At 36.8% G+C, this 25,668-nt stretch overlaps 1 protein-coding gene across 1 annotated transcript in view; it reads right to left on the bottom strand.

Annotated features, from left to right (window-relative positions):
* SRPK1 (SRSF protein kinase 1) overlaps window positions 1-25,668 on the bottom strand; it is a 72,442-nt gene that overhangs the window by 13,263 nt on the left and 33,511 nt on the right. The window contains 7 exon segments of the mRNA XM_076003403.1: window positions 7,456-7,563; window positions 12,695-12,795; window positions 13,348-13,767; window positions 14,146-14,359; window positions 14,788-14,813; window positions 16,488-16,653; window positions 17,462-17,568. Of these exon segments, the coding sequence (XP_075859518.1) occupies window positions 7,456-7,563; window positions 12,695-12,795; window positions 13,348-13,767; window positions 14,146-14,359; window positions 14,788-14,813; window positions 16,488-16,653; window positions 17,462-17,568 (1,142 nt within the window).

The raw sequence follows: 25,668 nt of genomic DNA, 5'->3' as shown, positions 1-25,668 counted from the left end.
TCAACAAAATACTAGCAAACCAAATTTGATAATACATTCAACAGGATCATCCAACTGACCAAGTGGAATTTATCCCTGGGATGTAAGGATGGTTCAATACATGCAAACCAATACGTGACCATATCATGTTAAGAGAATGAAAGACAAAAACCATATGATCATCTCATTAGATGTAGAAAATCCATGTAACAAAATTCAATATCCTTCTATGATAAAAACTCTTACCAAATTAGGCACAGAAGGAATGAACCTCAACACAATAAAGGCCATATACGACAAGACCACAGCTAACATTATACTCAATGGAGAAAAATTGAAAGCTTTCCCTCTAACACCTGGAAAAAGACAAGGATGCCCACTCTCTCCACTTCTATTCAATATCGTATTAAAAGTTCTTGCCAGAGCAATTAGGCAAAAAAAAGAAATAAAAGGCATCTAAATAGGAAAGGAAGAAGTGAAACTGTCACTGTTTGCTGATAACATAATATCATACATAAAAAACCCTAAAGGCTCCACCAAAAAACCATCTGAATAAACAAATATAATAAAGTTGCTGGATTAAAAAAATAAATCGGCCAGGCGCAGTGGCTCACGCCTGTAATCCTAGCACTCTGGGAGGCCGAGGTGGGCGGATTGCTCGAGGTCAGGAGTTCAAAACCAGCCTGAGCAAGAGCGAGACCCCGTCTCTACTATAAATAGAAAGAAATTAATTGGCCAACTAATATATATATATAGAAAAAATTAGCCGGGCATGGTGGCACATGCCTGTAGTCCCAGCTACTCGGGAGGCTGAGGCAGAAGGATCGCTTGAGCCCAGGAGTTTGAGGTTGCTGTGAGCTAGGCTGATGCCACGGCACTCACTCTAGCCTGGGCAACAAAGCGAGACACTGTCTCAAAAAAAATAAATAAAATAAATCAACACACAAAAATCAGTCATATTTTTATACACTAACAAGAAACTATCCAAAAAAGGCAAGAGAACAATTCCAGTTACAATAGCTACAAAAAAATAAAATACTTAAGACACAAAACTATAAAGCAATGATGAAAGAAACTGAAGACGACACAAATAAATGAAAAGATAGCCTGTGTTCATGGATTGGAAGATTTAATACTGTTAAAATGTCCATATTGTCCAAAGAAGTCTATAGATTCAATGCAATCCCTATCAAAATTCCAATGTCATTTTTCATAGAAATAGGAAAAACAACAGTAAGATTCATATGGAACCACAAAAAACAAAAAATCAACCGAACGCCCCCAAAACCCCAAATAGCAAAGGCAATCATGAGCAAAAAGAACAAAGCTGAAGGCATGAGCATTATACTACCTAATTTCAAACTATCCCAGAAAGATATAGTAATTTAAACAGCATAGTACTGGCAAAAAAATAGACACATCAACCAATAAAACAAAATAGCCCAGAAATGAAGCCACAAATGTACATAGAATTGATTTTTGACAAAAGTGGCCAAGAATACACAATGGGAGAAGGATAGTCTTTTCAACAGATGGTGTTAGATATCCACATGCAGAAGAAAGAAATGGGACACTCATCTTACCCCATATACTAAAACCAACTCAAAATAGATTAAAGACTTAAATGTAAGATCTGAAACTGAAAAACTATTAGAAGAAAACATAGGGGGGAAATCATAAGACACTGGTAGGGGCAATGAATTTTGGGGTTTGACTACAAAAGCACAGGCAAATAAAGCAAATATAGACAAATGGGATTACATCAAACTAAAAAGCTCTGCACAGCAAAAGAAACAATAGTGTGGAGGGATAATCTATAGCCTGGGGGAAAATATTTGCATGCTATACATCCAATAGGGGTTGATACCTGAAATACACAAGGAACTCAAGGAACTCAAGAACAAGAAAAAAAAATTGAAAACTACAGTTAAAAATGGGCAAGGGTTTCAGGCTGCAGGAGAAGATGGTAGTCTCCATAGGAGTTAGAGTTCCTCATAATTTTCACTTGTTGGAAGAACTTGAAGGAACAAAAGGAGTAGGTGACAGTACAGTTAGCTGGGGCCTTGAAGATGATGAAGATATGACATTTACAAGGTGGACAGGTATGATTATTGGGCCAGCAAGGACAAATCATGAAAACTGAATACATAGCTTGAAAATAGAATATGGACCTAAATACACAGAAGCTCCTCCATCAGATTTGTAACAAAAATTAATATGAATGGAATAAATAATTCCAGTGGGATGATGGAGCATACCAGTGATAGCAAAATGTCAAAATTCATAACATTAAAGTTGTATTTCAAGAGTGAAGACATCTAATGATGTCCAAAGAAAATATGAAGTTTCCATAGCCACCAGAAAGACAAACATACAACAATTAATTTTAGTGGATCTAAAACTTTTGTCTTAAATCAACCTTCTACTCATGTTAATATCTTGATTAAATATCACACAGCAAAATATTCACACATTAAGTAAAAGAATTACAACTGGTAAACACAACCTGGACATTTGTAAGAACAGATTTAATATACGTATATCCATTATTATCCATTATGTGTTCAGGTAACAGGAAGAACAATACAGTACAATTTTTTTCCTCTTGTTAAGGCACTGTCATTTAAACGTAAACCTGGAGTACTTGAAATAGAATTCAGGTTTACAAGATGAAAGCATGATGAGAGTGTTAGACGGTAGTAGAAGCATGTGTATTTCTGAAAAGTAAAAATCTCAAGAAGGAAAAACAGAAACGGCATGCTTTATCCATCTTGGTTAGTCAAAGAGTTACAGTTGAAATTGTTTAAAGTAGCAGGTCCAATGAATATTTATTGTCACAAATTGTGTTAATTTTTGAAGTGGTATAGGTGCTGACTACTAGTAGTATCAAAAATATGTTCAGGATTGTTTTGATATCTTTATTTATAATAAAAAATGTTGGGGGAGGGTTGATGAGCTTCTGTTAAAAGCTGTCTTTGTTTAACAAATCATGCATTTAAGTTTAAGCAAAGTCAACAAAAGGTAATAAGTATATGGATATGTGATTTTGAGATTAGTTTTTTTGTTTTTTTTTTTTGCAGGGGGAGATATAAAGTCTTACTATTGCCCAGGCTGGACTTGAACTTCAGGTCTCAAGCAATCCTCCTGCCTTGGCCTCCCGAAGTGCTGGGATTACAGGCATGAGCTACCACATCCGGCCTAAATTTAGTTTTAAAATGTAAACAAAATGTGGAACATGGAAAAAAAATGAGCAAGGGACTTGAGTAAACATTTTCTAAAAGAAGACATACAAATAAATGGCAAACAGATTAAAAAAAGTTCAATATCACTAATCATTATGGAAGTGCAAATTAAAGCCACAATGAGGTATCATTGCACAACTGTCAGGATGGCTGTCATTAAAAAGATGAAAGATTCAGTGTTGGCAAGGATGTGGAGAAAAGGGAACACTTATACACCACTGGTGGGAATGTAAATTTATACAACCATTGTGGAAAATTATATGAAGGTTCTTCAGAAAACTAAAAATAGTTACCACATGATGCAGCAATCCTACTTTTCAGTATTTACCCAAAGATTTAAAATCAGTTTATCTGCAAGCAGAGTTGTCTGCATTTACATGTTCATTGCAGCATTACTCACAATAGCCAAATTATGGAATCAACCTAACTGACCAACAATACATAAATGGATTTTTTTAAAAGGTGGCATATATAAATCATGCAGCCCTAATCTGAAAAGCTCCAAAATCTGAAACTTTTTGAGCACTGACATGATGCTCCAAGTAAACGCTCACTGGAGCATTTCCAATTTTGGATTTTAAGATTAGGGATGCTTAACCAGTATGTATTCTGCAAATATTCCAAAATCTGAAAAAAATTCAAAATCCGAAATATTTCTGGTCCCAAGTATTTCAGATAAGGGATACTCAACCTCTATTACACATTGGAATTACAATTCAGCCTTAAGAAGAAAATTCAGTCATTTGCGACAATATGGACAGAATTGGAAAACATTATGCTAAGTGAAATAAGCCAGGTACAGAAAGACAATTACTGCATACTTTCACTTGTACATGTAATCTGAAACAGTCGAACTCATAGAAGCAGAGGGTAGAATGGTGGTTATTGAGGCTGGGAGAAATCGGTAGATGACTGATCAAAGAGTTAAAAAAATAGAAAAAAAAAGGAGGGGAATTTAGTTTTTCACTGTAACAGTGTTTATAGAAACATTAGAAAAGTACCTTATTGTTAGTGGTGAACCATATGCTATCATGTCTTATTTCTGTTATGATCTTACATTAGCTATATGGTTAAATAGGTTATATGCAAATACTGTATCATTTTATATAAAGTACTTGAGCATCCATGGATTCTATATCCATAGGGGGTCCTGGAACCAATGCCCCAGGACACTGAGGGACAACTACATATTCTCTAGTTTTTTTCCCACTAATCATACTCTCTCTTAGTTATGGGCCAACTTCTGGGGTGGACAAGGATATGCAATTCACCCCTTTCCTATATATGTGTAGCTGCATTCAGAGCCTCTCACAAATATGAGTGGGAGTCCCATAAATCCTACCCTAAATTTCAGAGAGCAAAAGATAAAAAAAAAAAGAACAAGTCCCAGAAAGCAATCATTTCAAGAAAGGAATTTACCAGAAAAGGAAGACAACTGGGGACTATAAATATATTTCTCCACATGGAGAAGTAGAGGATGTTAAAAGGCCAGAGAGGAAAATATTCTCATCCTGCTAGTTATGGTCATACCTGTCCTGACCCCAATGTTTGGAAACTGTTAATTCTTAATATTTTTCACAGATATTGTCCTCTTTTCCTTTTTATAATTGCCTTTCTAACTTTGACTAAATCACTAGTGTGGTAGGTAATCTGTCAACTATCTCTTTACCTCTTAGAGTCTCAATCTTTCTATCAATTAATTAAATCAAATGTGGAATGATTAATCTTTCCAGGTACTTCTGATACTACAGTATTTATTTTTACTCTGAGTTTGACCAGATTTAAAGCAACATTTTCTAAGTCTATTATCAAAATAAGAGAAATTTGGAGAACAATAGGGCTCAAGTTTTTATGATATTGTCTCATGTCAGATAAGTGCTTGGTCAAGAAAATTCTGACATGTGAGTGAGTCCTGAACTACAAAGCAAGATTAATTTCCCCTTTGTCTTTTTGTCTTACTTTTTAAAAGCTTGAGCTTAGAAATACTATGTTAAATACCAAGTAGGATCTACTGCCTTTGAACAAAATAGGAATACGGAATAACAAAAAGAAACCAAGGTCCTCATTTTCTTGTAGCAAACTAACACACTTCTAAGAACCACATCTTAATAAATTAGATGCCATCTATAAACTAGCTATATTTGTAACTGGTGGCACATCTATCATTTATGATTTTCTCTAGTAAATTCCTCAAAACGCAAATCTTTAAAGTATGGTACGAAAGAAGTCTAAGATTTTACTCTAAAATGCTTTAACTTTCTGCAACAATACCAAAAAAACCTTACTCTATTTATTTATTTATTTGGAGACAGGGTCTCACTTTGTCACCCAAGCTGGAGTCCAATGGTGTCATCATAGTTCACTGCAGCCCCGAACTCCTGGGCTCAAGCAATCCACCTGTCTCAGCCTCCCAAATAGCTGAGACTATAGGCTGTGCCTAGCTAATTTGTTTATTTTTTGTAGAGATGAGGTCTTGCTATGTTGCCCAGGCTGGTCTTAAACTCCTGGGCTCAACCAATTGCCCTGCCTTGGCCTCCCAAAGTGCTCAGATTATAGGTTGTAAGCCACCTCGCCTGACACAAAGTGTTTCATTAGTCATGCCACATTAATAATATGGTTTTAACTCTACTACTTTTGAAGACAAAGTTTTTCAGAATGTAGGTATCAAGAAATCCATGACCTTAACCAGGCTGGAACTGTTATCTAACCTCTCTCAATTTTTTTCCCAGAGTTACCTGTGAATAGTAAATGTTAATTGAAATGAGAGTATATGTTTCTCTTCATTTGATGGCCCACAAATATTTACTGAGCACTACTGTATCATAAAGAAATTGTTTGGTCTCTGTTCCTGTTTGTTGGAAGGAAGCCTCTAAATCTTTGACATTTCTAAGCAATAGTGTTTTTCTTGTTAATAGTGGGCCTTTGGATCATACCTGTTTAGACTAATAAGGTGACTCATGGGGGGCCCCCAGACAGTTCCACGATGGAAGCTAGACATGGACATGCTGGAGAGACCAACCACGTGAATAGAGGGCTGAGGATTTCCAACCTCCCTACCTCCAGGCAAGGGAGAGAGACTAAAGATCCAGTTCAACCACATGGCCAATGATTCAATCAATGATGCCTAATTAATTAAGTCTCAATAAAATAAATCCTGGGCACCTGAAGCTTGGTGAACTTCCCTGGTGGGTGATAAGCATCAATGTGCCAGGGAAGTAACAAGTCCTGAGGACACAGAAGCTTCATGATTGGTACCTTCTCAGTTATAATACAATACAGTAAGCTTAGCACTTTATGAGGAGGTACTGGAAACCCTCATTTACCATCAGTTGGTTAGACGTGCAGGTGGCTTGAGGACTCCAAGACTTGTGGCTGGGTATCTGCAGAGGGCAATCGTGGGGAACAATGCCCTGCAGCTATGAAGTCTGTGGTAACTCTGGGTAGTCAGCTCAAGAAATGCATTGCAAGCACCCACTCAAAATGTGTCAGGCAATAAATCCAGACACTTAGCTATACCTACAGACATGATTCCTGACAGCATGGTGCTTATAACATAGTAATTGGTGACACATCTTTTACTTATACATAGTAAAAGAGAAATAAGTGAACAAATAAACACACTATTACAAATTGTGATAAAAGAAAGGAAAGATCTTAAAGAGTATACTCTATTTCAAGAAACAATGTAACACATTCTAACATGAGGCTATTAGTGAAGAATCATTTCGTATCAACTAAATCTGACCCCTTAAGCTGTTGCTTGTCAGGGACAAAGCAGCAATTTCTGAATCTCTGGATAATTGGGTTTCCCATCTCATGAGTTGCAAGGATGTCTGAGGAGCTGAATTGTTCAGAATGAAGCAGTTTCTAGGGGTTTCCTGGTCTGAAAATAAATCAGTGCAAAAAGGGCAAGGAAACTTGTATGCTCCTAATCAAAACCAACACTGACTTATAGTAGTTGTTTTTAATTTTTTCCTTCCAACAACCTGCAGTAAGAAATATTTGGTTCCTTCATCTAACAAGAAGTTGGCAGTAACCAAATGGAATGCCAGATGTTTATAACAGATTTTCGAATTTAGACCTCTCCAGACATAGGATTCAAAGTACCTGTGATGAATCACCTGTGGTAAGTTCTTTTTCTGCTTGTTAATTTGCTGGTCTACTGAAATTAGCAAACAGGGTGAGATATGTAACAACCACCTACAAGCAAAGGTTAAGGGGAAAAATACATTACCATGCATGCCGTGCTCCAAATGTCAGCAGGGGTGTTATAGCCAGATCCTATTAGAACTTCCAGGGAGCGATATTGCCTTGTTTGAATATCTTCAGTGAAATGTTTGTGCTAAGGAAATGGAGAAGAAAATAGTATTCAAAAATTCATTCACTATAAAAAGTAATAAGTCAAGATTCTTAATAATGGCGATGAAAATAAATTCTCTGAAGCTTTTCCCAAACCAAAGTTTCCATTTAGCTTATTTTTTAAATATAATTTTGATGCTATTGGCTCCAAACAAGCCTTTGCCTTAAACATTGCTATTCATATTATTTTTGCAAACAAATGATTCTAAACTTAATATAAATACACAGATTTAGGAAAAAACAATAGCTATTTAAGAAATGGACAACTATTACCCTAAACAAAAATTAAGTTGTTCATTTGTCTAAAATTAATAAATTGCACTTCAACAAATAAATGACACTAATTTAGGTTCAATCAAACTTTTCCTAGCTATGTGCTCACTATGAGGAAATAAAAGATGTAGGTTTCAAGTTTTAACAAGTTTATAAATCGCTACCACCATCTACATAGAATTCTTGTCCTCATTCTCTTCTGCCCACCTCACTCCCTTGGAACTAATACCAGACAGGAAGCTTTGGGAAACAGAGAACATGTTAAGCACCATGGTGATACAATCAGAAAAACAATCAGTTTTGTTAATAAATAAAATACATAAAAAAAAAAAGAGAAAAACTTTCATAGTACAAGCAATTTCAGAGACCGTACACAATTCTGCATTCATGGACTTTGGATTCTGTTTCAAAGATACAAAATTAAATTAAAATTAAAAGAATGTTTATGAAGATAACTGGGGAAGCTGAATATTTGACACTAGAGAATTTCTAATTTTTTAAGGTGTGATAATTATGTCACAGTTAAAAAGAATAATTTCTCGGAAAGCCATATTTATGAATAAAAATAAAATGCCCAGGACATACTTTGAAATAATCTGCGGTAGGTAGCAGGATTGGGATACAGATGAAAATAGACTGGCAATAAGTTGATTAGTGCTAGGTGACGCTAATATAATGGCATGGGAGTTCATTATTCTATTCTTCTATTTTCTTTTTAAGAAAATTTGAACATTATTCTGTTCTTTCTACTTCTGTATATATTTGAAAGCTTCTATAATAAAAAATAATAAAGGAAAAAAGAATTTGAAGGAGTCATATACAGGAAAAAATTCAAATAATATTAAATAAAACATGTACAGAAAAGTGTGGAAGACAATTCTCTAATGCTGTTGAAATTCAAAAACAAGGAACAATATTTGTGAAGAGGGGAAATTAGGCAGAGAAAGCTTCAGGTTGAAAACCAGTATATACCAGGGCTCCAAAGACCAAAAATACTCCAGGTAGAGAGAACATCACCAATAAAGGCACAGAATGATGCATGTTTGTTGAAAGACAAATACAGCTAATTGCTAGGTTAAAGTGTTTGGATTTCATTTAGCAGGAATGAGAGTACCACTGCATGTTACGGAGTAAGAGAATGTACTATTAACAAGACTGATGTGACATCTGAGAACATCATTCTGATAATCCTTTTGTTGGCTGCCAGATTTAGGTTTGGCAATAAAAATATGAACAATGGTTGTGGAAACAGGAAAAAGAAGAGTTAAATCCAAGGACATTCACTGTAAGAATAAGTAGAATTTTAAAAATTCAATAGTTATGTGGGAGCCAATGGGAAGATCCAAAAGGAACTTTTAAGGCAGAGGTCTAAAGAGTTGGCTATCTATTGACACACACACACACACACACACACACACACACACACACACACACACACACAAACAAAACCAACCCCTGCCACTGCTCTCCCCCACCAAAAAAAATAAATAAATAAGAGATGGAGAGACTTGGAGAGGGAAGTGGTTTTACAGGAAAACAATGGGCTCAGATACTGAGTTTAAAGTGACTTAAACTGACAAAACAAAGAATGCCAAGAAGTTGAAACAACAACATTTAGAAGTTGGAAAGCAGAAGCATCACTGGTAAATGTTTTAGTGGACCCAAGAAAGCTGCTGTTGGTGAAAGCTGAGAAACACTTTGATTTATACCACAGTGCTCCTCCCCACAAGGGTCAGGATTTGGTGGGACCAGGTATCTCTGGAAGTAGGAGTAAGGGTGGGATTCAACACAGGAATATTGTTTCAAAACATCTTTTTAACAAACAGAGCTAATAGCCCTGTTCCTGGTCCCACAGACTACTTCTCTGGAGTGGATAAAACAGGGTCTTTGGAGAACACTGACACAGTTGAGGGAAAAACATCATTCTAAAAACAAGGAAATTAAATGACCTTACTATATTTTGAAACGCCCAGTCTTCTTGTCTAACTTAGCTCCCAGAACACTGGTAGCCAGGCATTTACTCCCTGGGTAGGATATTGAGGAAGACTATATGGCAAATCTAAGAGAAAAGATCCAAAGACCTTGACATCTGAGGATGAAATGAAAGCACTCAAACAGATCATTCTATAGTGAATAATCAATAAGACCCACCCAGGCACAGAGCTTCCAAAATAGCATTTTAGTACTTCATTCATATGGTCGTTCTTCTATTTAGTGATCCTAACCAAAAAGAAGGCAATAAACACCATATAAGAACAGAATGTCAAAAAAGGAAAAATAATATCCTTGGAGAGACTTTTTAAAAAGATATTTTTATGAAACAAGAACAGGATACTATTTTTAAGAAATCAGAGAACCAAATAGTGCTTGCAAAGTAAAAATATAATAGGGGAAATGAGAAATGATGAGGGCTATAAGTTGAGAACTCTTCCAGAAAATAAACCAAAAAGGAAATGATTAAAAAATAGAAGAGGCCGGACGTGGTGGCTCACGTCTATGATCCCACCCAGCACTCTGGGAGGCTGAGGCGGGTGGATCACTCAAGGTCAGGAGTTCAAAACCAGCCTGAGCAAGAGCGAGACCCCGTCTCTACTAAAAATAGCAAGAAATTAATTGGACAACTAAAAATATATAGAAAAAATTAGCCGGGCATGGCGGTGCATGCCTGTAGTCCCAGCTACTTGGGAGGCTGAGGCAGAAGGATCATCTGAGCTCAGGAGATTGAGGTTACTGTGAGCTAGGATGACGCCACTCTAGCCTGGGCAACAGAGTAAGACTCTATCTCAAAAAAAAAATAGAAGAGAAGAGAAAGGTAAAGAAAACAATAGGACCTGTCTAACATTTGGAATAATGAGATTTCAGTAGAGAGGGGAGACCAAAGAGAATAAAAACAGAGAATAAAAAAAAAAAAAAAAAAAAAAAAAAGGCCGGGCGCGGTGACTCATGCCTATAATCCTAGTAGCACTCTGGGAGGCCGAGGCCAGCGGATTGCTCGAGGTCAGGAGTTCGAAACCAGCCTGAGCAACAGCGAGACCCCGTCTCTACTATAAACAGAAAGAAATTAATTGGCCAACTAATATATATAGAAAAAATTAGCCGGGCATGGTGGTGCATGCCTGTAGTCCCAGCTACTTGGGAGGCTGAGGCAGCAGGATTGCTTGAGCCCAGGAGTTTGAGGTTGCTGTGAGCTAGGCTGACGTCACGGCACTCAATCTAGCCTGGGCAACAAAGTGAGACTCTGTCTCCAAAAAAAAAAAAAAAAAAAAAATCGGCCCGGTGCGGTGGCTCACACCTGTAATCCTAGCACTTTGGAGGCCGAGGCGGGTAGATCGCTTGAGGTCAGGAGTTCGAAACCAGCCTGAGCCGAGACCCTGTCTCTACTAAAAATAGAAAGAAATTAATTGACCAACTAAAAATACATACACAAAAAATTAGCCGGGCATGGTGGCTCATGCCTGTAGTCCCAGCTACTTGGGAGGCTGAGGCAGGAGGATCGCTTGAGCGCAGGAGTTTGAGGTTGCTGTGAGCTAGGCTGACGCCATGGCACTCACTCTAGCCTGGGCAACAAAGTGAGACTCTGTCTCAAAAAAAAAAAAAATTCAAGAAAGATTCAAAACCAAAGAATCAGAGTTTCAGTAGTGAAAATACGCAGTGAATCTTTAGTATAGTAGACAAGAATAGACCTAGCAAGGCACATCACTGTGAAATGATGATCCTACAGACTTTCACAAGGGGAAAAGACCCAAATTCTTTATGATACAAAGACAGAGTCAGAATGGCATTGTTTTTTTTAGGAGCATCAAGACTAGAAACTAAAAGATAAGGGTGCAATAACAAACATTCTGAAGGAAAATAATTTTAACCTAGAACTCTACATACAGCCAACACACAGAATGAAGACTATCAGACATGCAAGGTCCTCCCCAAATCTCATATATCCTTTTATAGGAAGTTTCTGCAGGTTGCATGGACCCCACAAAAATGATGAAGTAAACTGAGAAAGAAGACAGGAAACACAGAAAATGGGATATAAAGGGAGAGAGAAAATAATAATCTCCACGATGATGGTGAAGGGAAATCCCAAATGGCAGTAATGTAGCAGACCTACAGGGCAACCTAATCAGATTAACACAGAGGAGAAGATCCTGGGGTTCAAGGAGAAAGCTGTTTAGGAAGATGAAGTTGAAAGAATATCCAATGTATACGTATACATTAAAGTGTATGTATTTACGCCACTGAGTAAAAGTATGGGGTTGAATTAAGAGATAAATAGTACAAAGAAAAGTAAGCAAATCAAACACGATGCTATGTAGAAAGGAAAAGGAATCATACTACAATATATGTTCTGTTCAGCTGAAGATAGCATTAGAATCTCAATAATGTAAACACAGAATAATCATCTAGCCAAAAACTAATATGATTGGGGAAGATGGGGAATTGGTGTAGTGATGGTTGATAAGTCCTATTTTCTAGGAGGAAGAAATAATACATAAAATTAAAAAAAAAATTAGGAACAATACAGCTATGTTATTTATTAGTGATAGGAAGGTAAATATCATCATGGGGAATGAAAAATTGGCAAAGGGCGTGGGCAGATTTTTAAATTAAAATCTATATAACTGTCTATGTACATATGTTGTTTCCTTATACCTTTCTTTCTACTTTCATAAATATATTTGAACGCTTAAATAATGGTTAAAAGAAAAAAGCAAAAAAACATTAACTAAAATATTAAGTGTCAATTTGGGTATAGGATTGCAAATGTTTTACTTTAGCATAACTATGTCCAAATTCTCTTTAATTCCCAGCCAATACATAGCACTGAGACAAGTTTAACTTACCACCCAACAGGCATTTCCAAGATCAGCAATCTTCACCTTTAGTTTTTCTGCATTTTTTGGCTCAAGGGGATTAACAAGAAAGTTTCCAGCAGTGGATTTTCCTACAGATAACAGGTATCATCAATAAGACTGTTCAATGAACAGTCTCAAACAGAAATACACAAAAGGTAATAAAGCTTTCTAAGGTAAGAGTAATAATACAGTTAGATCCCCAACTGGCAACCTCTAACAATTTTCTAAGGCTAGGCACAGTGGCTCATGCCTGTAATCTCAGCACTTTGGGAAGCTGAGGCAGGGGGATCACTTGAGTCCAGGAGTTCAAGACCAGCCTGGGCAACACAGTGAGACCTCATCCCTACAAAAAAAAACCAAAAAACAAACAAACAAAAAAAAACAAACCTCTAATGATACGAAGAGCAAGTAATACCTTGAATTTTTAGAATTAAATAAAAACAGCACAAGTTCCTCACAGCAACAAGTGAAATGCTATGCTCCCACAAGTAAAATTTAAAGTTAGCTATAGATCTACACATTGAAAGTAATTTGAGACACCTGCTGTAAAGCTATAGTTAAAAACACAATGACACTTTTGGTCTAGATATTCATGAATGTGTTGTGTGGGAAATGCTGGGGAAGTATATCTGCACAGGTACCTTTGTTGTCCAGTGGTCCATTATGTTCCTGCTCTTGTCCATCTTCACAGGGTAGCTCTGCCCGAATGCTTTCCTGAAGCTGGCTGATGTCCTGTTCACTGAATGACTGATCTACAGTTGAGGAAGACTGGCATAACATGGTATCTGACACCTCAGAGGTTAGAGGTGTACAAGAGTCTGTTTCTTGAGATGTGCTGCTGTCTCCATTCTGGGAGCTTAGGAAACTAGGTTCCTGCTTCAAATTTTGGACATCACAGTCATTAGCATTATGCAGATCCTCTTTAAGCCTCAATGTTTCATTATTACTGTTCTCAGTATAATTAACGATTTCAATTACTCCATTGCAATTAATTTCTGCTGCACCACCCTCTACACCACGTTCCATAAGTGTTTGCTCCTGGCCCATGGTACTTGAGTCTTCTAAAGAACAAACAAACAAAAAAGGATGTATGTGTATATGTGTGAGTGAAAGAACAGAAAAGTTTCTCACAAGATTAAAACATTTTCTAGAACTTATACTCTGTGACATAAAAACATGACTGAACATCTAACACCTATTTATGGAAGGACAAAAATCTTTTTATCCTTACCCAATTACTAATGAAGACTATGTTCCAATTCCTGAGAAAAGTTAGAAATTACATTTGAATATTACCTGCCTAACAATTTATGACAAGACCTGTATTCTTATAAGAACACCCCCAGAGATATGTTGATGCATGAAACCACTATATTATATAACAATAAATTAATGTTAAAGTGTGTCATAAAGTAATTTTTGTGATTCTCTATTTATACCAAGTTTTTCTTGGGTCATTTTATTAGGTGGGTTCTCTTTCAAGGGTCTTTCAACAGGACTCTCTGATTCTTCTTGCTTGTTTGGTCTTTTTTGCCCAGGGCCCGACTCTTTCTCCATTTCCTCAATTTCCTGCATTCGCTTCTCTAGTAATTCTGCCTGGCGCTTCTGCTTCTTCTTCAATTTCTTCTTCTTATTCTTTGACATTTTGTCAGCCTGGGCGGAGATTACAAACAGATTAAGCCTTCAGGTGGCTAATCCATTACCCCTAGTTGGAGATAACTGTTAATTTTAATTACTTCCTAATTAAATTTCACTATTTCCCTAACATAGCACTTAAGTTTTTCATTAATTTAAAAGATGCAGATATTCTTAAGAAACCAAATAAAAACAGAATCAACAACAGTCTTGATCTTCTGAGCAGTCTGTGGGGCTGGTTTAAATTCAGACTAACTCAAATTTATAGAAGTTTCACCAGTACAAACTTGCTGAAGATGCATGGAAATTTATCGAAGAAAATTTCAGAAGCGCAGGAAATTTTTCCTTTGGTTTCCATACTTCAAAAACTGTGACCATCCATAACAGAAGAACCCATGCTCATAGCCCACAGATCAGAATTAAATATATAAACACCTTATACTTACTGGTTTAGGTTGTGGAGCAGTACTGACTGAAAAGAAAAGAAAACCAAATAAGAACCCTGGCATTCAGCAGGCACTATAAACTACAGCTCAGTTAAGACACCCTACCAGAATGAAAAGTCTACCTTATACAGCCTACATTGTAGAGGAAAACTATAGTTTTTAAGTGACTTTGGCAGAAGCACATCAGCAATAGCAGTGGAGATGGTGTCTCACTATATTGCCCAGGCTGGTCTCAAATTCCTGGGCTCATGCAATCCTCCTGCCTCAGCCTCCTGAGTAGCTGGTACAATAGGCATGTGCCACCATGCCTGGCCTATCACTATTTTTTAAAAAAATAATGCATACATAAGTTGCCAAACTTAAAAAAAGTTTAAATTAAATTGTTGCCCAGGTAACATCAATATGTGTAATAGAATCAAGTTCCCATTTCTGGTTTCCACTATTAATGTGCTAAAATCACCTACTTCTAATTCCCATGTACTGCTTAAAATAGAAAGGGACAAGCAACAATCTCCTCATCCCTACCCAGGACACCCATCTCTAACTCTTCTCCCATGCATCTGTCAGTTTTAAAGGGAGAATTTAGGTGACATTAAAAGCTATAGTAATTCTGTCAGGTACAGTGGGGTGTGTATGTAGTCCTAACTACTCAGGAGGCTGAGGATTGCTTCAGCCCAGGAGTTGGTGACTAGTCTGGTCGACACAGTGAGACCCAATTTCTAAAGGGAAAGAATAGTTATATTAATTTGCTATAGAGCATGTCATGGATAGTAGTTTAGCTCAGGTGGTAGGTAGGGATTTTCAGTCTTCCTTTCTTTTTAAAATATTTGTAACTGAGGTAAAAAAATGCAGTACAAAATTTACCCTCTTAACCATTCTTAAATGTACAGTTTAGTGGTGGTAACTATATTCACATTGTTGTGTAACAGATCTGTAGAACTATTACATCTTGCAAAACAAAAACTACACCCATTGAACAATGCTCCATTTTTGCCTTCTCCAGCCTTCCTTTTAAATAGTATGATAACTGATATTTCAACTTGAGGATCAAGAAAGTTCTTCAAATGTGATTCAATTGCCAAAATTAAAATCTGCATCTCAAATGGAAAAAATTCATCATAATCAAAGCAGCCATAAATGATTTGGCACATGATACTGTGTGGCATACTACTAACTGCTTTACCGTGATATTCAATCCAAATAACTCCTACATGAAGGAAAATGAAGTCAAGTAATGCAGCCAAGGTCTCTTATTCAATGACAAAGCCAGGATTCAAACCCAGGTCTGTGTACTATAGTGCCTAAACCCGAGCTCTTAACAGCAACCAAAGCTCTTACTAGCAATGTTCTCTTGCCCTTCTGCAGATTGCTAATCCATAAGCAAGCATGTGTGATCATAGTAAAAGGTAAATGCATCAAAAATGGTCATCAAATCACAAGAAAAAAAACATTTAAAACAATACAAACTAGCTTCTATAATATACAACATATCTGTACCTGAAAGACACAATGTCTAGTTTTCTCCTCCCCATATGGGAGCAATAAAGAGAATAAAATAAGTCTCTTAAAGGTTGATAATATTTCTTAAAGATTATATTGTTAAATGATTGAGTAGCATTTATTTAATTCCCTGGTAATAGAAGAAAATAGAAATTTCTCTTAACTCCTAATGAGAGAAAAGTCCCCAAAAGAAAACATACCTGCAGATCCAGAAGGTGGAGGAGCTCCAGATCGCTGCCATTCTGTTGCTTCTGCAGCCAGCCTCCGAATGTACTGTTCGTTCACTGACAGCAAAATGTTTTCCGGTTTAATGTCAGTGTGGATGATACGGCACTTGGTGTGTAAATAATCCAGACCCTGTAACACCTGAATGGAAATAGAGCAGTAGACTTACAAATTCAAAATACAAGTCTTTGTGAAGAAGGAAGAAATCACAACACAACATTTTAAAAACCAATATGATATGTTTTCTATAAGGAGACTTTCCTAGAAAGAATTTATTGTAAACTATGAACAAAGGCAAGAATTTTAAAGTTCTTCTAAGTTTTACAAAGCTAATTCTATTTGGAAATATTCTTTATGTACATTATAAAGACTGAGAATAAACGTTCAACACACCCTTTAAGTGTTGAAATGTAGGTGATGACAGAGATTTAGATATCTTTTAATGCAAATTTCCTCGTTGATGAAGAACTGAGGTCTCTTGCTGCCCAGTTTGGAGCTCTTTCCAAGCCACATTATTCAAACAAATTATCTGCCCCTTGAAGTATTAATATTTTCCTGATGGTAAAATTCTATACCATATATTGAAGGCTATTTAGAAAATTAGAAAATGCCCATGAATAATGTTGTATAAAGAGATGGTAATAATTTGACATAGCAATTCTCTATTAATATATAATTAATATTTTGCAACCGGAATTTTTGGAGCTCCAATTTTCCAAAGTCAGGTGCCTTACACAGCTTCCTCTTCTAACAATTATTATAGGATATGAATCTGGGGAAAAATCGTTACGCTACAATATTTAAAAACAAAATAAACATAATAAACCCTAAGCATTGAACATATTAAATAGTTTAAAAAATCTAGTTTTCAAAACATAAACTCCTAAGAAACTCCTAACACCTTGAGAATGTTAAAAAATTACCATATGGCAAAGACTAAGATACATACTTGCTGAATAATTTTTTTGACACAAGGCAGTGGAAGCCCCTGGTAGTTGGACTTGATGATCCACTTGAGCAGATGATGCCCCAAAACTTCAAATACCATGCAGATATCTAGGAGTTCATTAAGGAGAGAAAAAAAAAAAAGGCACAAAAGAAGAACAGGGCAAGACAAAAGGTGGATTCCACCCCAATGAAAATGTTATGTGTTATTTTCTTTCAGGATAAAAAGATAGAGCTTGACTGAATAAATATGTAGCTATCGATATTCTGAAAGCCCAAAGTCTAAATGCTATAGTCAATGAAAGCATCCGTGAAACAGAAAATTGTGGGGGACTGGTTCATCAGTGAAATTATGTACTCAGTGGTTAGAGGAAAAATGAAACCTACACATGCAAATTATGAAAACTAGGCTCAAGCTGATGATTAAATCCAGATAAATTAGTTTCTTCCCTAATTATCAAAATTAAGGTCCAGGGTAAAAACTCCCAGTCTCACAGTCTCAAAACAAGGAGTAACAAATTCTTCCCTATGTAAAAGGCAATGTACAAAACTTAACCCCAAAATTGCAAATGCCGACATTTAAAAAAAATAGGAAACTGACTTGCTTTATGCTCTGTAGTTTACAAAACTAATCTTGATTCTACTGCCATCATGTGTTCTCTTTATGTATGAAAGTCCTGAGCACACCACACAGGAATACTCTTTGAGCCTACTACTAGTGTGCAGGGTACTGGAGGGATGTTAGTAGTGTGTTGCTGTCTTCTACTCCAGAAGCTTCTACGTATACTAGAAAGTTAAGACATACATACATAGTAACAATCTAGTAGTACCCAGACTTTTTTGTCTGTCTGATTTTAGAGACAGGGTCTTGCTCTGTCACCTAGGCTAGAGTACAGTGGCATGATCACAGCTCACTACTGCCTCCAACTCCTGGGCTCAAGTGATCCTTCTGCCTCAGCCTCCTGAGTAGCTGGGACTATAGGCACACACCACCATGCCTGGCTAATTTTTAAATTTTTTGTAGAGACAGGGTCTCACTATGTTGCCAAGGCTGATCTCGAACTCCTGGGCTCAAGCGATCCTCCCAACTAAGCCCCTCAAAGTGCTGGGATTATAGGTGTGAGACGCTACATCTGGTCAGATTTTTGTTTTAAATAAGATTCTCCACTAAAAGCAAGCCTGGGCTCCTTGGGAAAATGACCAAATCCAAGGCTACTGGACAGTGAAAATACAGGGTGCAGCTGGAACACCTTAGAGTACCAACACACAAGAGAACATGTCAAGAAGAAATAGGTAAAGAGAATGCCAGTGGCCAAAGTGAAGACCATCTTAAAGAGTGAAGTTATGAGTTAATATATAAATTAAAAATAGAAAGAGGGCCAGGTACAGTGTGGCTCATGCCTGTAAACCCAGCACTTTGGGAGGATGAGGTAGGAGGGTTGCTTGGACCTAGGAGTTCAAGACCAGGCTGGGCAACGTAGGGAATAACTATCTAATACATGAATTAAAAATAGAATGAGGGCCAGGCGCAGTGTAGTACATGCCTGTAGTCCCAGCTACTTGGGAGGATGAGGCAGGAGATCAATTAGGAGTTCAAAGTTGCAGTGAGCTATGATCACACCACTGTACTCCAACCTAGGTGACAAGAATGAGACCCTGTCTCTAAAAAACAAAAAACCAAGCCAGGTATGGTGGCTCACGCCTGTTATCCTAGCACTCTGGGAGGCCGAGGCAGGCAGATCATTTGTGCTCAGGAGTTTGAGACCAGCCTGAGCCAGAGTGAGACCCCATCTCTACTAAAAAATAGAAAGAAATTAGCTGGACAACTTAAAAAAAAATAATATATATATATATATATATATAATTAGCTGGGCGTGGTGGTACATGCCTGTAGTTCTAGCAACTTGGGAGGCTGAGGAAGTAGGATTGCTTGAGCCCAGGAGTTTGAGGTTGCTGTGAGTTAGGCTGACGCCATAACACTCTAGCCCAGGCAACAGATTGAGACTCTATCTAAAAAAAATAAATAAATAAATAAAAAACAAAAAAACAAAAATGAGTCCATATTGAATAAATATACAAATAGAAAAATCACCATTTTGCAATCCCTATAGTCATAATTGATGCAGGTAAAAATCAGTAAAATATTAAAACCACTGTGTGAAAGACTGTTAAGGATTGTCACAGTGTCAAAAATATCACTCCATAGATTACTTATTAATTATAAAAAGAATAAGATACTTTTACAACAGAGAAATCTGGAAGGCAATGCCTTAATCAAGTGATCTAACTTATTATCAATGCTAAGAACAAATTGAAGTCATGTGCCCTCTGATGTAATACACAGAACAAAACATCATCCATGCAGTATATTTGACAAAATTGATTAATCTGAATTTAATCATAAGGAAATAATCAGACAAATCCAAATTAATGCACAAAACAACTAGCCTGGATTCTTAAATAAACAAACAAAATGAAAAAAGAAAGAAAAAAAGAAAAGAAAAAGGTCAATGTCATGAAAACAACTTTTCTAAATTAAATAAGATTGAAGAGACATAATAACCTCAGTGAAACACAAATCAAAATCATAATATGTGGCTGGGCATGGTGGCTTGTGCCTGTAATCCTAGCATTCTGGGAGGCTGAGGCAGGAGGATCGCTTAGGGTCAGGAGTTTGAGACCAGCCTAAGCTAGAGGGAGACCCCGTCTCTATGAAAAATAGAAAAATTAGCCAAGAGTGTTAGCACTTGTCTATAGTCCCAGCTCCTCAGGAGGCTAAGGCAGAAGGATTGCTTGAGCCCAGGAGTTTGAGGTTGCAGTGAACTATTATTGAGTCACTACACTCTAGCTGGGTGACCAAGCAAGACCTCCTCTCAAAATCATAAATAAAATTTAAAAAATCAGAATATGATATCTCAAACTCACCAGCAATGACTAAAATAAAAAAGACTAACATCATCAAGTATAGGTTAGGATGTAGAACAATTAGAACTCATATTATGCTAGTATAAAATGGTACAACCATTTGGAAAACTGGTTAACAATTTCTTAGAGTTAAATATAAAACCTATGAACTTCTGTTTCAGCCAAGATTGAATAACAGGGGCTGGATTTACTCTCTTGCTTGAAAAACAAAATACATAAAACAACAGAAGACCCTGGACAACAGGCAACAGGGGCAGTGATTCCTAAAAAATAGAAACAAATGAGTTGAACCCTAAGATTGTCCCATCTTATTGTCTTCAGACTTTCCAGGCAGACTCCATAAGTTGAAGAAATGGGGCTAAGTGTCTGGAGAGAACCAGGCAGCTACAGTAAATACAACAAGGCACCAGCACTGCAAAAAGAGAGAACTGGAGATCTGCAGAGGGTCCCCTGCAAATATTTAGCAGTGTATCACTAAGCATGTGTATGTGAAGAAGCTGGCTGAGGCAGAGGAAAAAAATTGTCTGAAAAGATTAGAGGGAACAGAACCTAGCATTTGCATAGGGCTTGGAACAGTACCTGTTCCCACCAAAAAGACTAGAAAAATCTGGTCACAGGACACTGGATAGGATATTCAGAAAGGTCTTGCCTCAGAAGACGGGAATGATTTAGACCTATGTCAAGCATTGCTTTGGATCCACCTAACAAAACATAAAAGTAAAATCTGAAAGGATCAGTTTCCAAGTAATTTGATCACAGAACAAGCTCGAGAAGATTTTTTATAGGACTACAAAATATCCAGTAGCAAACAAGGTAAAACTCACAATGTGAGGCTGGGCGTGGTGGCTCACGCCTGTAATCCTAGCACTCTGGGAGGCCGAGGTAGGAACATCGTTTGAGCTCAGGAGTTGGAGACCAGCCTGAGCAAGAGCGAGACCCCATCTCTACTATAAATAGAAAGAAATTAGCTGGCCAACTAAAAATATATAGAAAAAATTAGCCAGGCATGGTGGAGCATGTCTGTAGTCCCAGCTACTCGGGAGGCTGAGGCAGAAGGATTGCTTGAGCTAGGCTGACACCACAGCACTCTAGCCTGGGCAACAGAGCCAGACTCTGTCTCAAAAAAAAAAAAAAAAAAAAGAATTAGAAAACCTAAAAAGAAACCACAAAGAAAATCTAGAGCTGAAAAGTACAATAACTGAAATGAAAAATTCACTAGAGGGATTCAAAGGCAGATTTGAGCATGAAGAAGAAGGATCAACAAACTTGAAGTTAGGATAATAAAAATTATTGAATCTGAGAAACAGAAAGAAAAAAAATTGAAGAAAAGCGAACAGAGCTTAAGGGACCTGTGGGATATCATCAAGCCAACCAAACCCACGTTGTGGCAGTCCCAGAAGAGAAAGAAAGAAGCAGAGAGATTATCTAAAGAAATAATGGCTGAAAACTTTCCAAATTTATGAAAGACATACATATAAATACCCAAGAAGCTCAATGAACTTCAAGTAAGATGAACTCAAAGAGGCCTACACCAAGACACATAATTAAACTTTTGAAGACAAAGAAGGAATCTTGAAAGCATCAAGAGAGAAGTGACTCATCACATACAAGGGATCCGCAATTGAGATTATCAGCAAATTTTTCATCAGAAACTTAGGAGGCCAAAAGCCAGTGGGCCAATATATTCAAAGAGCTAAAAGGAAAAGAATGTCAATCAAGAATCCTATATTCAGCAAAATTCTCCTTCAAAAGTTAGGAAAGAATTCCGACATTTCTTTGCAAGATGTTGCAAAGTTATGTCTTTATATATTGTGTGCCCCCAAATATAAACTAATAATTCAGACATTCCCATATAAACAAAGGCTGAAGGAGTTCATTACCACTGAACATGCCCTGCAAGAAATGCTCGAGTCCTGAAAGGTAAAACTAAAGGACACTAGACTGTAACTCAAAGCCATATGAAGAAATAAAGATCTCAATAAAGGTAAACACATGGACAATTATAAAGCTAGTATTATTTTAATGATGTTTTGTAACTCTACTTTTTGTTTTCTGCATGATTTAAGAGACTGATACATTTGAAAAATTATTAGTCTAAAAACTAGTATTATTGTAACTTTAATTTGTAACTCCACATTTTGTTTTCTACATAATTTTAGAGTCTTAACATCTGAAAGAATTATTACTTTATGTTTTGTGGCACACAATTTATAAATATATAACTTTGTAACATCAATAACCAAAAAGGATGGCTACAGAGCTGCTAAAGGAACAGAGTTTTTGTGTGATACTGAAGTTAAGCTGGTATAAATTCAAATTATACAGTGTTACAACCTTAGAATTGTAAATGTAATCCCCATGGTAAAAAACAAAGACTACAGTGATAGAACACATACAAAAGAGGCTGGATGCAGTGCCTCACGCCTATAATCCCAGCACTTTGGGAGGCTCACTTGAGACCAGGAGTTTGAGGTTGCAGCAAACTATGATCATGCCACTGGATTTTAACCCAGGCAACAGAGTGAGACATTGTCTCAGAAAAAAGAAAAATCCTCCAGGCATGGTAGTGCACACCTGTAGTCCTAGCTACTGAGATAGGAGGATCACTTGAGCTTAGGAGTTTGAGGCTGCAGTGAGCTATGATCACACCATTGTATGTCAGCCTGGGTGACAGAGTGAAGCCTTGTCTTAGAAAAATATATATATACACACACATATTCAAAAGAAAATGAGAAAGATCAATTAAACAAAGAAGATCATAATGCAAGAAATGAGACAAAAAAGCTACAAACATACAGAAAACAAAAAGCAAAATGAAAGATGTCAGCATTTCACAGTACTGACATCTTTAAGATGTCAGTCCTTAACAGTAATTACTTTGAATGTAAATGGATTATGTCCTCCAAAGGAAAGAGATTTGCAGAATGGATAAAAAAATATGATCCAACTATATGCTGTCTATAAGATACTCATTTTGTTTTGTTTCTTAGTTGTTTTGGAGACAGTTTCACTGTTGCCTGGGCTAGAGTGCAGTGGCATCATCAGAGCTCACAGCAACTTCAAACTCCTGGGCTCAAGAGATCCTCATGCCTCAGCCTCCCAAGTAGCTGGTACTACAGGCATGCACCACCATACTCAGCTAACTGTTTCTATTTTTTTGTAGAGAGAAGGTCTCACAATGTTGCTCAGTCTGGTCTTGACCTGCTGGTCTCAAGTAATCCTCTTGTCTTGACCTCTCAAAGTGCTAGGATTACAGGCATGAGCCACTGCGTCTGGCCAAAAGACACAAACTTTAGATCCCAAGACACAAACGGATTGAAAGGATAAAGAAAATCCATGCAAATAATAACTAAAAGAAATCAAGGATGTCTATATGAATAATAGACAAAATAGAGTTTAAATCAAAAAGTTACAAAAGACAAAGATATTATATATTAATAAAAGGCTCAATACAGTAAGATGATAATGAGACATTTACTGTTAATTTACATACCACCAAAACATATGAAACAAAAACTGACAGAATTGAGGAGAGAAATACATAGTTATAACTAACAGTAGTTGGAGACTTTAATACCATACTCTCAATAATGAATAGAACAAGCAGGCAGAACCAATGAGATCTGACATACTTAATGGGTATGAAGTCTGTTTCATAAGATGAAAAGTTTTGAAGATGATGGTAGTGGTCACTGCAAAACATTATGAGTGTATTTAATTTCACTGAATTGAACATTTGAAAATATTTAAGATGGTAAATTTTATCCTATGTGTATTTTACTACAATAACAAATATTAGACCCCCCCCCCCAAAAAAAAACCCTTAAAAATAAAAAAGCATGAGACACTTAGTTTCAAAGGCTGGGCGCAGTGGCTCATGCCTATAATTCTAGCACTCTGAGAGGCTAAGGTAGGAGGACTGCTTGAGGTCAGGAGTTCAAGACCAGCCTCAGCAAAAGTGAGAAACTATCTCTACTTAAAATAGAAAAAATTATCAAGATGTGGTGGTGTGCGCCTGTGGTCCAAGCTACTCGGGAGGCTGAGACAGAAGGATTTCTTGAGCCCAAGAGTTTGAGGCTGCTGTGAGCTAGGCTGCCACCACGACACTCCAGTCTAGGTGACAGAATGAGACTGTCTCAAAAAACAAACAAACAAACAAACAAACAAACAAAAACTGGTCCCAATTTTTATTTTTTGGTATAATAACTGTGTTGAGGTTATATTTTTAAAAGAGTCTTTGTCTTTTAAAAATATATTTCAAAATAAATATGAATGAAATTGTATGTCTACAATTAGCTATCAGGGAGCATAGACAAAACAAGATTGGTTATAGTTGATAACTCCTGAAATGGGTAATAGATCTGTGGGGAGTCATTAAATTATTCTACTTTTTCACATTTGAAACTTACCAAAACAAGATTTTTTAAAATGCAGATTGCTTTAAAAAGCTAAACAAAAATTTTAAGCTATTCTTTTATCTTTCTAGCTTTAATCTGCTTAACTTTTATTTGTTGAGAGAAGCATTACAATTTGATAATATTGTTTTAAATTTGTAAGCAGTGATATAAAAATGATCACATATTTAGTAGCTTAAAAATGAAAAAGAACTGGATAGACTATCATAATCAATTAGTTATAAACACGAAGAGACAAATAGCTTAGGTGAAATACGACTGACAAAAATCAGAAGGAGCAGTAATAATTAAAATCAAAAGGGCCGGGCATGGTGGCTCACGCCTGTAATCCTAGCACTCTGAGAGGCCGAGGCGGGACGATTGCTCGAGGTCAGGAGTTCGAAACCAGCCTGAGCAAGAGCGAGACCCCGTCTCTACTATAAAATAGAAAGAAATTAATTGGCAAACTAATATATATAGAAAAAATTAGTCAGGCATGGTGGCACATGCCTGTAGTCCCAGCTACTCGGGAGGCTGAGGCAGGAGGATCGCTTGAGCCCAGGAGTTTGAGGTTGCTGTGAGCTAGGCTGACGCCACAGCACTCACTCTAGCCTGGGCAACAAAGTGAGACTCTGTCTCAAAAAAAAAATCAAAAGGATACATGAAAAAAAAAATCTCTTGGGGAGATGGAGTAAAGAAAATAACAAAGGGCTGAAAACATTCTTGAGTAAGCACATCTAGGGTACACAATGAATAAAGGAGCTAGTAAAACAGTAGGGGGGAAGTATCCTAAAGACACGGGATAACATACAGATTGCCAATCATTACTGGCATTGTTTGTTGGCTAATGTCAATATTATATAGAGACCAGCTATCCCTTCTTAATCACTTT

This window comes from Microcebus murinus, chromosome 5 (genome assembly GCF_040939455.1).
Source record: "Microcebus murinus isolate Inina chromosome 5, M.murinus_Inina_mat1.0, whole genome shotgun sequence".
NCBI lineage: Eukaryota > Metazoa > Chordata > Mammalia > Primates > Cheirogaleidae > Microcebus > Microcebus murinus.
The sequence above is the reverse complement of the archived record's forward strand: the minus strand, read 5'-3'. Positions and strand labels throughout refer to the sequence as shown.